This window comes from Stegostoma tigrinum, chromosome 4, assembly GCF_030684315.1.
Source record: "Stegostoma tigrinum isolate sSteTig4 chromosome 4, sSteTig4.hap1, whole genome shotgun sequence".
In the NCBI taxonomy this organism is placed as follows: domain Eukaryota; kingdom Metazoa; phylum Chordata; class Chondrichthyes; order Orectolobiformes; family Stegostomatidae; genus Stegostoma; species Stegostoma tigrinum.
The window spans coordinates 6181386-6198237 of NC_081357.1; the positions used below are offsets into that span (position 1 = coordinate 6181386).

General features: G+C 42.3%; 1 protein-coding gene across 1 annotated transcript in view; it reads left to right on the forward strand.

The window, feature by feature from the left end:
- Positions 1-16852, forward strand: part of LOC125452340 (dynein axonemal heavy chain 8-like) — a 1165100-nt gene that overhangs the window by 180832 nt on the left and 967416 nt on the right. The window contains exon 11 of the mRNA XM_059645122.1: positions 33-134. Within this exon, the coding sequence (XP_059501105.1) occupies positions 33-134 (102 nt within the window). The remainder of the gene's footprint in view (positions 1-32; positions 135-16852) is intronic.

Sequence of the window (16852 nt, forward strand, 5' to 3'; positions counted from 1 at the left end):
ATTCTCCTGTGATTATATGTTGTCAAATTTAGGTCACCAACCAAATGGTTACAGCCTGTAAGGAATATATCACTGAAGATGGTAATGCTCGTGTGTGGGACCAGGATTCTGAACTTATTATTCAAAAAATGGAGGTATAACATACTACTGTTAATTCTAATTCAGGTGTTTATATTTTTGACAACTGCATTAACTGCCACACTTCTGTGGGAGAATATGTAAGATTTTAAATAAAACTATGCCCCTGTCATTTTTTCTCCTGTGAAGAGTAGCAACCCTATGTTATCTTTGTCATATGACTTTATAGTTTCTTCTAAAGAAAATGATGTAGAATTATGAGAAGTGAAGGACAAAACATTGAAAGGGTATAGCACTTCTGAGCTATGATCGTGGTGTTGGATCTTGCCTTAAGCAGGATATTGGTACCTGATGTGGCAATACTTCTAGTAGTTCCTGTAATATAAGAACTCGACAGGTGTAATATAGCACTGAAAGGTTCAACTGACATTTATTACTGCTCTTGTATATATTTGTTATAGTCACAGCACTTCAATGAATGACTTAATGCTAAGTTGCTCAGTTTTTGTTTCATCATGCTTCAAGTGGCTCCAGTTAAATAGAGTCTGAGAACATTATGTATGTGTATCATATGATACAATGGTGATATCATGAGCATGTATTTTAAAAGTTCACTGCATTCACAATGATACATAACACAATATTCCCTTCTTACCAAATAATAAAAAACTTAATCAGATATATATTTTTGTGCCATTAATACAAAAATTATACAAAAAGGCAAAAACAGAGTTTACAAGTGTAATTTCAGTGTAATATCTTGCAGATTTGACAAGACATCTTGAACATGAGTGGAATCTTTTGGAGCTTGAATAAAATGGGCTATGACATGAAATATGACAGAATCAATGTGAAAAGTTTAGCAAGGCTTGTCGTGACACTGGGAGCAGTTCACTGCATCTTTTAAGTCCATTCCAGGCATGAAGACAAGATTCTCTCCAGGCAGAAAGGAGTTACCATAAGACCACAAGAAATAGGAATAGCACGAGGCCACTTGGCCCCTTAATCCTACTTCACTATTCACGGCTGATCCGACATTCATCATATCTTTTCTGCCCTTTTTCCATGATCCTTGATTCCCCCGACTGTTCAAGAATCAGCCCTAAAGGTATACAAGGATACTGTCCGCACAGTCGTTTGTGGCAAAAAGTTTGAAAGACTCTCAACTGTCTGAGAAAAGAAATTCCTACCTATTCCTGTCATAAATTGGCACTCCTTTATTCTGAGACCATATCCACTGGTTCTAGACTTTCCTATGAGGAGAAACATCCCCTCAGCATTTACTTTGTCAAACCCCTTAAAAATATTATGCATTTCAATGAGATCACCCCTTATTCTTCCTAATTGCAGTGAGTCGAGTCCCTCTATGCAAAGTGTACCTATCCTATTGAACCTTCACTGAATTGCTTCCAGTGAAATAATACGTTTCCTCAAATGAAGGGACTAAAATTACACATAGTGCTCTAGATATGGTCTCACCGGCATCTTGTACAGTTGCAGTAAGACTTCCCAACTCTTATAGTCCAATCTCCTTGAAATAAGGTTAACATTCCATTGGCCTTCCTCATTACCTGCTGCATTTGGGTGCTGGCTGTCTGTGTTTTACGCACAAGTACCCCCAAGTCCTTTTGTGTTGCAGCTTTCTGCAGTTTTTCTCCATTTAAATAATGTTCTTTGTTTGCTATCCCTTCCAAAAGAACAATTCCGCATTTTCTCACATTGTACTCCATTCACCAACTTTTTGTCCCCTGAACCTATCAAAATCTCCCTGCAAATGTATCCTTTTTACTTTTATGGCTACAATTTATTTGCTTCCTTCCTCTAATTCCTTAATATATATTGTAAACAGTTCTGCTCCCAGAACTAAACGCTGTGGAATCCTACAGGGTGTCAACCTAAAAAAAGGACTCTTGTCCCCCTGTAGTTTTCTGCCCATTAGCCAGTTCTTTGCCCACCCCAAAATACTACCTCCAGCACCATTGACTTTTATCCTTTGACTTAACATTTCATGAGGTACTGTGTTGAATGCCTTTTGAAACTCCAAATACCACACAGCTACTAGCTCCTTTCTATTATCTCTAGCCAAGACTTTCATTAAAAAAAAACTCATATACATTAGCGTACTAAGTTGAGACGGTCTGAGGCATGAGTTTAGCTGTGATAAATTGAGGAACTGTACTTAAGAGATAATGGTAGAAAGGCAATAGGAAACAATTAGAGAGCCTAAGGGTGATCTGCAACATTGTTCATCCTTGTTTGATGCAAATGTAAAATGGGAAAGGTGGCCAAACTGACTTACATAGGAAATTAGAGATAGCATTAGATACAAGGAACAGGCATTCAAACTGGATGAAGGAAACAAAAGGCTTAAGGAATGGGAGAAGTTTAGAATTCAGAAAAGGAGTATACAGGGATTGATTTAGAATTATAAAGTAGAGTACACAAGTAAGCTTGCATGGAACATAAAACTGACTGTACGAACTTCAATAGGTGGATAAAGCGATAAAGATTGGTGAAGACATAAGTAGGTCCCTTAGAGTCTGAAACAAAAATAAATTATAATGGGGAACAAAGAAATGGCTGACCAATTAAATGCACACGTTGGTTCTGCATTCATAAAGGAGGACCCAAAATAACGCACCAGAAATGTTGTGGAACACAGGTATAATGAGAGTGAGGAACTGAAGGAAATCAGTATTAGTAGGAAGATACATTCCCAAGACCGATAATCTACAACGCAGAGGACTTAAGGATGTGGCCCTAGAAATAGAGGATGGATTGGTGGTCACTATCCAAGATTCTATAGCCTCTAAACAGCTCTTATAGAATGGAGGGTAGCTAATGTAACCCCTTCATTTAAAAAGGGAGGAGGAGATAAAACCAGGAATTACAGACCAGTTCTTGCTATTTCCTGTTTATAAGACTCGTCACCTAGATATTGCTAGTGGGAAAAATACTATATTCTGTTATAAAAGAAGAAATGGCTGAGAACTTGGAAAACAATGGCAGGATTGGCCTGAGCCAAAATGGATTTATGAAAGGAAAATTATGCTTGACAAATCTGTTGGAATTCCTTGAGGATGTAACTAGTAAAGTTGATAAGGGGAGCCAGCGGACATCGATTAGTTGGACTTTTGAAGGCTGTCAACCAAGTCCCATATAAAAGATAAGCATGTAAAATCATTGCATATGGGATTGGAGGCAGTGTGTTGAGATGGATAGAAAACTGGTTGGCAGACTGGAAACAAAGAGTAGGATTAGACATGACAGGCAGTGACTAGTGTGTTATTGCAGTGATCAGTGCTATGGCCCCAGCTATCCACAACATATATTAAAAATTTAGACCAAGGAACTAAATGTTACATCTCCACATTTACAGATGACACAAAGCTGTATGGAAGGCTAAGCAGTCAGAAGGATGCAGAGATGCTTTACTGTTATTTCTACAAGCTAAATGAGTGGGCACGTGCATGGCAAATGCTTACGACGTGGTCAAATGCAATGTTATCCACTCTGACACCAAAAACAGAAAGTGGGGTCTTATCTGAATAGCTATAAATTGAGAGAGGAGAATGTGCAACATGAACCAGGTGGCCTTGTACGCCCGTCACTGAAAGCAAGCATGCAGGTGCAGCAGGCCATAAAAAAAGGCAAATAAAGACATTTGGACAGGTCCATGAATTAGAAAGGTTTAGAGGGATATGGGCCAAATTTAGGCAAATGGGAATAGTTCAGTTTAGAATATTTGGTCGGCATGGATGAGTTGGACTGAAATGTCTGTTTCTGTGCTGACTCTATATCACTTCATATGCTAACGTTCATAGTGAGAGGCTTTGAATACAGGAGCAGGGATGTCTTGCTGCAATTATACAGTGCCTTAGTGAGACCACAACGGGAATATTGTGTGCTGTTTTGGTCTCCTTATCTGAAGATGAATGTTTTTACTGTGGAGGAAATGCAGCAAATATTTATCAGACTGATTCCTGGGACGGCCGATATGACATGCCGAGAGGTTGGGATTATATTTGCTGGAGTTCAAGAGAATAAGGAGGAACCTCATGGAAAGCAACAAAATTCTAATAGTACCAGACAATGTAGCTGTGTTTCTAATGACAGGAATGTCTAGAACCAGGGGTCACAGTTGAAGGATATGGGGTAAACCATTCAGGACTGTGATGAGGAGAAGTCTCTTCGCCTGGAGCACGGTGAGCCTGTCAAATGTGCCACCATTTGTGACTTAACCTTTTGTAAAGTACCTTATTGTAAGCTTTCTGGAAGTTCAAGTACTGCACCTCTACTAGCTCTCCTCTAACCACTCTGGCTGCGATTTCCTCGAAAAATTAGTCAGAAGCAATGCTGACTCTGCGTGATTAGATTATAATTTTCCAAATGTGCTGCCATTACTTCCTTAATAATTAATCCCAACATTTTTTCAACATCTTCGGATGGTCAGTCAGGATTCAATGGACTTCCAAACTGTAGGGATTGTATGAACTGATTTTTGCTAACCCTGGAGGATATCCAAAATACTTGAAGGGTGTTTAGGAAGTACAGAATTGCATTACAGGCTATACCAACATTGAAGGGTTGATGCATGGACTCTTTCAGAGACAGGTGCCTAGATTGCAGACAGCACCAAGCTGCATTTTAGGATTTCTTGCATGCTCTGTTAACGATTGCTCACTTAATGAGTGCATATGTTAAAGTTGCTAACCAGCTACCCCTCAGATCTAAGATAATAAAATGTGAGGCTGGATGAACACAGCAGGCCAAGCAGCATCTCAGGAGCACAAAAGCTGACGTTTCGGGCCTAGACCCTTCATCAGAGAGGGGGATGGGGGGAGGGAACTGGAATAAATAGGGAGAGAGGGGGAGGCGGACCGAAGATGGAGAGTAAAGAAGATAGGTGGAGAAGGTGTGGGTGGGGAGGTAGGGAGGGGATAGGTCAGTCCAGGGAAGACGGACAGGTCAAGGAGGTGGGATGAGGTTAGTAGGTAGCTGGGGGTGCGGCTTGGGGTGGGAGGAAGGGATGGGTGAGAGGAAGAACCGGTTAGGGAGGCAGAGACAGGTTGGACTGGTTTTGGGATGCAGTGGGTGGGGGGGAAGAGCTGGGCTGGTTGTGTGGTGCAGTGGGGGGAGGGGATGAACTGGGCTGGTTTAGGGATGCAGTGGGGGAAGGGGAGATTTTGAAACTGGTGAAGTCCACATTGATACCATATGGCTGCAGGGTTCCCAGGCGGAATATGAGTTGCTGTTCCTGCAACCTTCGGGTGGCATCATTGTGGCAGTGCAGGAGGCCCATGATGGACATGTCATCAAGAGAATGGGAGGGGGAGTGGAAATGGTTTGCGACTGGGAGGTGCAGTTGTTTGTTGCGAACTGAGCGGAGGTGTTCTGCAAAGCGGTCCCCAAGCCTCCGCTTGGTTTCCCCAATGTAGAGAAAGCCGCACCGGGTACAGTGGATGCAGTATACCACATTGGCAGATGTGCAGGTGAACCTCTGCTTAATGTGGAATGTCATCTTGGGGCCTGGGATGGGGGTGAGGGAGGAGGTGTGGGGACAAGTGTAGCATTTCCTGCGGTTGCAGGGGAAGGTGCCGGGTGTGGTGGGGTTGGAGGGCAGTGTGGAGCGAACACCCCTCAGATCTGTCTGGCATTTTCTGCTACTTGTCATTGTTGCTAACCCCCTGAGCTAGTGGTGCAACTTTGATCAAAGTTTATTTCCTCCCATCTCTGTAAGGTTTTAGTGACATCCACTTTCCTGATTACTATTATATTCATAAGAACAAAAGACCCAGGAGCAGCGGTGGGCAGTTAAGACCTTGTGCCTGCTCCAACATTCAGCCCATGGCTGATCTCATTTTGTCCTCAACTCCACTTTCCACCTTGCTCTCCATAACTCTTCAACCAATTACAACTTTCTGTATGGTCCTGGGCAGAGCAGTTATCGTACCAGGCCATCATGCACCCAAATAGAATCTGTTCGATAGTGCATCTGCAAAAGTTGGTGAGGGTCTTTATGGACATGCTTGAGGAAGAAGAGGTGTTGTGCATTCTTGACCATCATGTAGAAACATAGAAGATAGGAGCAAGAAGAGGCCATTCAGTCCTTCGAGTCTACTCCGCCATTCTTCACGATCATGGCACTTTGTTCAACTCAGTAGCCTAATCCTGCTTTCTCCCTATAACCTTTGATCCCATTCTCCCCAAGTGCTATATCTAGTCGCCTCTTGAATGTATTCAATGCTTGGCATCCACTATTTCCTGTGGTAATAAATTCCCCAGGCTCACCACTCTTTGGATGAAGAAATGTCTCCTCATCTCTTCCCTAAATCGTCTACCCTGAATCCTCGTTTTGTGACCCCTGGTTCTGGACATACCCACCATCAGGAACATCCCCCTTGCATCTACCCTGTCCAGTCCTGTTAGAATTTTATAAGTCTCTATGAGATCCAATCTCATTCGTCTGAACTTTGTGAAAACAATCCCAACTAGTCAATCTCTCCTCATACATCATACCTGCCATTCCTGGAATCAACCTGGTAAACCTTTGCTCCATTCCCTTGAGAGAAAGACCATCCTTCCTCAGAAATGGAGACCAAAGCTGCACAAGGTAGTTTAAGTGTGGTCTCACCAAGGCTCTGTACAATTACAACAGCACATCTCTGCTCCTGTACTCAAAATATCTCTCAGTGAAGGCCAACTTACCATTTTCCTTTTTACTGCCTGCTGCACCTGCATGCTCACCTTCAGCAACTGGTGCACAAGGATATCCAGGTCCTGCTGCATTTTTCCCTCTCCCAAAATACAGCCATCCAGGTAATAATCTGCCTTGTTGGTTGTCGTCATTCCGAGGAACTAAATGCTCTTGACCATCTGCACCTCAGCTCCGTTATATAGATGGGGATTTGTGTCCTCCTTTCTTCCTGAAGCCAATGATCAGTTCTTTTGTTTTGTTGACATTGAGAGAGAGGTTGTTATTATTGCAACAGAACACCAAGCCCTCTATCTCCTTCCCGTATTCTGACTCATTCCTGCTTGATATCCGTCCTACGCTGTGGTATTGCCAGCAAACCTGTAGATCCTGTTCATTTGGAATTTGACTACACAGTTGTGGGAGTACAGGGAGTGCACTCGGGGGTTGAGAATGCATCCCTGTGAGGCTCCACTGTCGAGGGTTATCAGGGAGAAAGTGCTGTTGTCTATCTTCACTGACTGTGGTCTGTGGGTCAGTAAGGTGAAGATCCAATTGCAGAGGATGGAGCTGAGATCTAGGTCTTGGAGTTTTGAGATTAATCTGAAGCAGATTTTGGTGTTGAACGTGGAGCTGTAGTCATTCAGTTGGATCCTGAGGTAGGTGAGAGAGATAATGGGAACTGCAGATGCTGGAGAATCTAAGATAACAAAGTGTGGAGCTGGATGAACACGGCAGGCCAAGCAGCATCTTAGGAGAACAAAAGATGAGTCTCGGCCCGAAATGTCAGCATTTGTGCTCCTAAGATGATGCTTGGCCTGCTGTGTTCATCTAGCTCCACACTTTGTTATCTTGATGTAGGTGCTCTTGTTATCCAGGTACTCCAAGAATGAGTGTAGGGCTAGAGAAATGGCACTCAAGGCTAAGTCTGAGAGAAATAGAGTAGCAGATAGCATCATCAAGTCATACCATATTAAAAAAAGTCTTTAAATTTCAGGGAAGGCTAACATCATAGAGTGGTGATAGTAGTAGATAGTATATTAGTAGTAGTATTGAATTGTGATAAATTATAATTTTGCTCACATTAACTGGGTTAGTCATGATGTGAAAGGTTAGAAGGAGCGGAATTCTTAAAAACTTAAAATTCTTAAAATGCATTCACGACGTCTTTTTAAACTGTCACATTGATAGAAGAAATTGGGTCATTCTTGACTTAATTTTCAGCAACAAAGCTGGGCAATAGTTAAGTGACAGTGAGACAGCATTTTGCAGACAGCTGTCATGTCTCTCATAGATTCAGTATTATGATTGCAAAGGAAACAAAGGGGCCTGAAATCAAAGCTCTAAACCGGAGAAAGGCTGATTTTAGTAAGACCATATATGATTTGGCCAGAGTGGACTGGGGAGCAGATACGTGCAGGTATATCTGTCTCAGAATAGGGGATGTGTTCAAAACTGAAATACAAAGAGTACAGGACCAACTTCTTCCAAGATAGAAAAGTGGTGAGACCATCAAATCTTATGTACCCTACCTATTGAGAAATATACAGGGTTGCATTAAGTGAATAAATGGGGGTGGAGGGCTAATCACAGAAACTGAGGGTTGAAAACTGCAGAAGCTCTAGAAGAGTATAGAATGTATTAGAGGGAGCTTAGAACGGGGATTAGGAGAGTTAGAGGGAGTCATGAAAGGATACTGGAAGGTAAAATAAGGCAAAATGCTAAGTTATTTTACTAGTACATTAAAAGTAAAAAGATAACAAAGGAAGGAGTTGGGAACATTAAAGGCTACAGCAATAATTTGTGTGTGGGATCAGTTGATGTAGGTCGGGATCTAAATGAATATTGTGTGTTAGTGTTCACTAGTGAGAGGGATGATATAGATATAAAAATCCGAGAGAAGTTCTGTAATACAGTTAATCAAATGAATATAGGCAAAAAAAAATCATTCTGAGTGGTCTGGTAAGCTTAAGAGTAGGTTGATCATCAGAACCAGATTACATAAATAGTCCAGGTAACAACATGTAGAGCTGGATGAACACAGCAGGCCAAGCAGCATCTTAGAAGCTGGAAAGCTGACGTTTCGGGCCTAGACCCTTCATCAGAAAATGATAAAAAGCATCATTTTCTGATGAAGAGTCTAGGCCATAAACATCAGCATTCCTGCTCCTAAGATGCTGCTTGGCCTGCTGTGTTCAACCAGCTCTACACTTTGTTATCTCAGATTCTCCAGCACCGGCAGTTCCTATTATCTCTGATGCATAAATAGCCCATGTTGTTGAGTGAAGCAGGGGAGGAAATAGCAGAGCTTATTGCAAAAGTTTTCAGTTCCTCTTTGGCCACAGGAAATATGCCAGAGGTTTATAGGATAGCCAAGACAGTACCATTATTCAAGAAGGAAGCAAGTGTAAATGTTTTTAGCAAAGCATTTGGTAAGGTTCCACATGATAGGCACATTCAGAAAATAAGGATGCATGGGATTCAGGGAAATTTGGCTGTCTGGGTACAAAACTGGCTGTCCAGCAGAAGACAGAATGTGGTCATTAGATGGAAAATATTCAGCCTGGAGCTAGGTGACCCAGAAATCTGTTCTGGGACCTTAGCTCTTTGTGATCTTTACATATGACTTGAATGAGGAAGTGGAAGGGCCGGTTAGTAAGTTTGCCGATGCCACATAGGCTGGTGGACGTATGGATAGTTTGGGGGCTGTGTAGGTACCAATGGGAAATTGACAGGATGCAGAGCTGGGCAAAGAAGTGGCAGATGGAATTCAACCTGGAAAAGTGTGAAGTAATTCATTTTGAAAGGTCGAATTTGAATGCAGAATACATGGTTAATGGCAGGATTCTTGGCAGTGTGGAGGAACAGAGGGATATTGGGGTCTAATTCCATAGATCCCTCTAAGTGCTACCCAAGTTGATAGAGTTGTAAGAAAGGCATATGGAGTGTTGACTTTCATCGGCAGGGGAATTGAGTTTAAGAACCGCGAGATTATGCTGCAGTTCTATAAAACCCTGGTTAGACCACACTTGGAATATTGTGTTCAGATCTGGTTGCCTCATTATAAGAAGGATATGGAAGCTTTAGAGAGGGTGCAGAGGAGATTTACCAGGATGCTGCCTGGTCTGCAGGGCAGGTCTTATGAGGAAAGGTTGAGGGAGCTAGGGCTTTTTTCATTGGACGAAGATGGATGAGCGGTGACTTGATAGAGGTGTATAAGGTGATGACAGACATAGATACAGTGGATAGTCAGAGACTTTTTTCCCAGGGCAGAAATGACTATTACTATGAGGCATAATTTTAAGGTGATTGGAGAAAGGTATGGGGAGATGTCAGGGGTAGGTACTTTATACAGAGAATGACGGGTGTGTGGAATGCACTGCCAGCAGCGGTAGTGGATTCAAATACTTAAGAGGCTTGTAAGCAACTCTTGGATAGGCATATCGAGGATAGTAAAATGTAGGGTATGCAGGATGGATAATAGGTCAGCACAACATCGTGGGTTGAAGGGCCTGTACTGTGCTGTACTGTTCTATGTTCATGAACCAAGAAATGATGAGGCAGTCAGTCTAACCTCAGTATGTGGAAAATGTTAGAGGAGTTTCTGAGGGACAGAATTAATCTAGATTTGGAGAGGTGTGGATTAATCAAGAACAGTCAGCATAATTTTGTTAAGGAGAGTTCATGCCTGATCAACTTAATTGAATTTGTTTGAAGAGGAGACTAGTTATGTATAGAAGAACTTCTGATGGAGTCTCTTGGACTCCTTCAGCAAGGCTTTTGATAAGGTCCTGCATAGGAATTTGAAAGCAAAGACACTTCCTAGTGCTACCCAGGAGGCTTTAGACCAGTAAGGGGCTGTGGAGACAGGGAAATGGGGGTGGGGGAGAACCAAAGAGAAGGTGAGAAAAGAGAAAAGGCTCACCTGATACAGTAGATGAGGGGAGCAAGTCTCTTGGTTAAGGCAGCCAAGAGCTTGGCAAAGAACGAGGGAAGACTGCTGAATCAAACTGCATTTACTTCAGTGAGAAGGCCTGACAAGTAAGGCTGATGAACTTAGGATACAGTTGGTATATCATAGCTATTACAGAAATGTGGCTCAGGGGTGGACGGGACTGGCTGCTTAATTTAATGAGGTATAAATGCCGTAAAAAAGGTAGAAAGGGAGGCAAGAGAAGAGGAGGTGTGGCATTTTTGATTAGGAAGAATATTACGCTGTATTTAGGGAGGATATTCCTGGGAAATCATCCACTGAAGTTAAATGGCTGAAACTTAAAAGTAATAAGGGGATGAGCACCTTATTAGGATTGTATTAAAGGTTCCCCAATAGTCAATAGGAAATTGAAAAACAAATATGTAAGGAGATCACAGATATCTGTAAGAAAATTAGTGTTGAAATGGTAGGAGATGGGCTTCAGATCGGTATGACAGGTCGGCACAACATCGAGGGCTGAAGGGCCTGTACTGTCTGTAATGTTTTATGTTCTATGTGTTCTATGAGATTTTAGCTTCCTGACTTTGACTGAGAGTGCCATGACGTTAAGAGCTAGGATGGGGAAAAAGTTGTTCAGTGTGCACAAGAACATTTTCTGATTCCAAATGTGGATATACCAACAAGAAAAGGAGCAGTACTTGACCTTCTGTTGGGAAATAAGGTGGGACATGTGACTGAGGTGTCAATGGGGAAGCACTTTGGGGCAAATGATCATAATTCTATCAGTTTTAAAATAGCTATAGAAAAGGATAGAACAGATTGGAATAAGGCCAATTTTAATGTTATTAGACAAGAACTTGCAAAAGTTGATCGGGTGAAGCTATTTACAGGTAAAGGGATGGTTGGGAAGTGAGAGGCCTTGAAGAATGAGATAACGCAAGTCCAGAGATAGTGTGTTCTTGTTAGTGTGAACGGCAAGACCGGCCGGTGTCGGAAATGCTGGATGGCTGGAGAAATTGAGGTCAAGAAAAAGAAGGATGTATAAATCAGGCATAGATATCTGGGATGAAGTGAATGGATGAAGCGTGGCAGCAGGAATATACTTCAGAGGGAAGCTAGTGCGTCAAAAAGCGGACATAAGATAGCTTTAGAAAATAGTGTTAAGGAGAATCCAAAGAGAATCTATAAATATATTAAGGCAAAACAGTAACTAGGGAGAGAATAGGGCTTCTTAAAGATCAACATGACTGTTTATGTGTGGAACCATAGGAAGTGGGTAAGATACTGAATGAATATTTTGCATCATTATTTACAGTGGAGAAGGACTCGGAAGCCAGCAAGCTTGGGGAAATGTATGTTGATGTTTTGAAATGAGTTTGTATTACAAAGAAGAGGTGCTGGAGGCCTCAAGACGCATAAAGACAGATAAATCCCTGGGACTGATTAGCTGTTTCTCAGCACTTTGTGGGAAGCTAGGGAAAAGATTGCTGGCCCCTTGCTGAGATATTTATAACATCGAGGTTGGCTGATGTGGTGCATTAGTTAAAAAAAGGCTGTAAGGAAAAGCCAGGGAACCATAGACCTTATATCATGGTGGGTAAGTCATTGGAGGGGATTCTGAGGGACAAGATTTACTTACATTTGGAAAGTAAAGGTCTAATTAGGAATCGTCAACATGGCTTTGTGCATAAGAAATCATGTCTTACCAACTTCCTTGAGTTTTTTGAACAGCTGGCAAAGAAAATTGATGAAACCAGAGTGGTTCACATATATATGGACTTCAGTAGAGTGTTCAACAAAGTTCTGCATTGTAGACTGATTAGTAAGGTTGGATCACATGGGATCCAGGGGGAGCTAGCCAATTGGATACAAAATTGGCTTGATGGCAGAAGACAGAGCATGGATTTGAGATTGTTTTTCAGACTGGAGGCGTGCAACAAGTGGTATGCCACAAGGATTGGTGCTGGGCGTATTGCTTTTAGTCATTTAATTGATTTGGATATGAGTATAGGAAGCATGGTTAGTAAATTTTCAGATGACATTCAAAATAGGTGGTGTAGTGGACAGTGAAGAAAATTAACTCAAAGTACAACAGGAACTTGATCACATGGGCCAATAGGCTAAGGAGTGACAAATGGAGTTTAATTTAGACAAACATGAGGTGTTGCACTTTGGTAAGGTAAATCAGGTCAGGACGTATGCAGTTAATAACAGTGCCCTGGGGAGCATTGCCAAACAACGCGACCTAAGGGTGCAGGTACATAGTTCCTCAAAAGTGGAATGTGGGTGGATAAATGGAGTGGTGAAGAATGCACTTGGCATGCTTGCCTTCATTGATAATAACATGGAGTTGTGATATCATGTTACGTCTGTACAGAACATTGGGGCAGAAAAGATTTAGAAGGCTGTGTACTGGAGGTTGTACTGGACGGTTTGATCTTTAGGAAGAGGCTGAATAGGCTGGGGCTTCTTTACCTTGAGTGTCGGAGTTTGAAGGGTGACTTTCTAGGAGTTCATAAGAGTCATGAGGGGCATGGATGGAGTGAATAACAAAGGTCTTTTTACCAATGTTGGGGAGCCCAAAGTGAAATCTCATTGATTTAAGGTGAGAAGGGAAAGATTTATAACGGACCTGAGGGCTAACTTTTTTGTTCAGAGGGTGGTGCCTATATGGAATGAGCTGTCAAAGGAGGTGGTAGAGGTGGGTACAATTACAACATTTAAAAGCCATCTGAATGGGTATATGAATAGGAAATGTTTAAAGGTATATGGGCCAAATGCTGGCAAATTGGACTAGGTCAGATTGGTCGGTGCAGATGAGTTGGACCAAAAGGATTGTTTTCGTGCTGCATGACTGTATGACTCTATCAGACCAAATGAAATCCAAGGAAATTTGGCAAATTGGATTTAGATGAAGAGTGTTTTTCTGACTGGAAATTGGTGTCCAGTGAGGACCCATAAGGGTTAGTGTTGGACCCTTGCTGCTTGTGGTTTATATAAGTGATACAAACTTGAACATAGAAACATTGAACTGTATTGATAAAAATTGTGGGGTGGTAAGTCTTAGATTACAGGAGGATATAGATGGGCTCTTCAAGTGGCACATAGGCAGTTGGGAAAATGAATGGAATGTTGGCCCTTATTTCAAGGTGGTTGGAGTAGGGAAGCCTTAACTGCAACTGTGCTGGTGCTGGTGAGACTACTGTGAGCAGTTTGCATTCTGTCATTTAAGGAAAGCTGTCATTTCATAGCGGTGGTTCAAAGAGAGCTCTTGAGGATGATACCCTGACGGAAGGATTGTCTTATGAGCAAAGGTTAAGGCTAGCACTGCTGCCTCACAGCTCCAGGGACCCGTGTTCGATTCTAGCCTCGGGGGACTGTCTGTGTGGAGTTTGCACCTTCTCCACATGTCTGCGTGGGTTTTCTCCAGGTACTCTGGTTTCCACCCACATTCCAAAGACGTGCAGGTTAGATGGATTGGCTAGGCTAAATTGCCCATAGTACCCAGGGATGTTTAGATTAGGTGGGTCAGACAAGGGAACTGCAGGGGTATGGGGAATGCATCTGGGTGGGATACTCTTCGGAGGGGCAGTTTTGACTTGTTGGGCCGAATGGCCTGTTTCCACACTGTAGGGATTCTCCTCAATTCTATTCACTGGAGATTAGAAGAATGAGAGGTGATCTCACTGAAACATAGGATTCTTAAGGACCTTGATAATGTCAGCACTGTCAGGATTTTTCCCTTTATTGTGGATTGTAGGTCCAGAAGCCATTGCCTCAGAATAAAGAGGCACTAATTTAAGCCTGAGATGAGGAGCAATTTCTTCTCTCAGAGGAATGTGTGTCTTTGGAACATGTTGCCACAGAGAGCTGTGGGAGCAAGTCCTTGTGTGTATTTAAGTCTGAGACAGATGGATTCTTGAGCAGTAGGGGAATCAATGATTATAAGAAAGGGCAGGAAGTTGGACATGATGAGTGTCAGATCAGCCATGATTCTTTTGAATGGCAGAGCAAGTTTGAGGGGCCAAATGGTCATCTTCTCTTGCTATGTCTCATTGCCTTATGGTCTTATGGACCTTAAGTCAATGTAAGGAGCAGAAAGATAGGTGTTCTTTATTAGCAGTGGTTTGAAGGGTTATGGGAGTGAACAGGAAACTGGAGTTAAGATGAGCTGTGAGGAGCCAAGATTGTGTCAAATGGCTAAGCAGTCTTGTTGGCTTGAATTGCATCTTTCTGCTCCATGATCTTATGTTATTATGTGGTGTGCTCATTCAGAATGATAGAAGTTGCAATGGAAATCTGTGGGACTTATTGGTGTCTAAGTGAAGCTAAAGTAATGTAACAGTTGCAAGAGCTGGTTCTGGTAATTTGTGTCTTGTGAGCATTGGCTAAACAAACTCCATCATAGAGGTCACATTAATACCGCAAGCAGATGTTTGGATCGACAAAACTGTTTTCAGGATGAGGATAATTCTTAAGATAAATACTTTATCACCTTTAAATTTGCTAGTGTCAAATATGCCTGGGTACAGGTATTTGATATCATTCACTGATTGATTGCATTACATGTGGACACTGAGTTTGAGAGCTGACTGGATACACCATGGTGCATCTATGAGGTTGAGAGTTATATGGATAATGCATTTGATTGTTTGATTTATTGTCACGTGTACCGAAGTACAGTGAAAAGCTTGGTTTACGAGCAGTACAGGCAGATCATAGTAAGCAAGGATGTACAGATCAAAAAGACTTGGAGGCATACATTACACAGGGCGTGTGCTAGGTGAGAGTAATGTTAGCGAGACCAGCATTACTTGAGGCTAGAAAGTCCATTCATCAGTCTAATAATGGCTGGGAAGAAGCTGTTTCTGAACCTGCTGGTGCATATATTCAGGTTCCTGTATCTTCTGCCTGATGGAAGAGGTTATAGGAGATCATTACCGGGGTGTGATGGGTCTTTGATGATATTGGCAGCCTTTCTGCAGCAGCAAGCCATGAAAATGTAGTGCAATGGTGGAAGATTTGGTCCCATGAAGGTGTGGGCTGTGCACACCACTTTCTGTAGTTTCTTCTGATCCCGAGCAGAGCAGTTACCATACCAGGCTGTTATGTACTCGGATAGTATGCTCTCAGTTGTGCATCTGTAGAATTTGGTGGGAATCCTTATGGACATGCCGAATTTCTTGAGCTGCCTGAGGAAGAAGAGGAGCTGTTGTGCCTTCTTGACAGCCTCATCTATGTGGGAAGTCCAGGACAGGTTGTTGGTTATCATCACTCAGAGGAAATTGATGCTCTCCACCCTCTCAACCTAAGTTCTGTTGGTGTAGTTGGGACGTGTTCTCCATATTTTTAGAGAGGTGGTCACACTGCAGCTTAAGGGATGGAAGAAGAAAGGAAATGGATGACTGAACAGATAGTCTGATAGCAACTGGCTGGGAGCACAGAAATCCCCTGGGGCTCCACTCACAAATTGATTTTCTATCTTGGAAGTTAATGAGGTCTTTGGTTCATGGAGTGAGTGTGGTCAGAGCCAGGCTTCAGGTGCTGCAAACCACTTAACTGTACAGGAGTGGAGGAAGAAGAAAGCAGGAGCAGTAGTGGTAGGGGATTCATTAGTTAGAGAAACAAACAAGTGTTCTTGTGACCATCGATGTAATTCCAGGAAGGATCCCTAGTGCCAGGGTAAAGGATATCACAGAGCATCTAAGGGGGATGTCGTTCTGCTATCAGTATTCAGGGATCCGGGTAGAAAATTACACAAATTTAGTAATCTCCAGAATATACCCAGCTCCTCTTGCAAGTGAATACAAAAATAGGGCAATAAGGCAAATGAATGCATAGTTGGAAATATGTGCAGGACTTTAGATTCCTGAGAGACTGAGATTAGCTGTGAAGAAGATGGCACCTGTACAAGCTGGACAGGTTGCACCTGAACAAGAGCTGAGACTGAAACAAACGCAGAGAATGCTAAAGAACTAGAATCAAACTGGACTTTTTTGTTAACTCAGTTTCACTCAGTACGGAGAATACCAGACCTGCTGAGTTTTTCCAGCATGTTCTGCGTTTGTTTCAGGTTTCCAGCATTCATAGTATTTTGCTTTCATTGGAGCATTGGGATAAAATTAATAGTCATAGGAAAAAATATG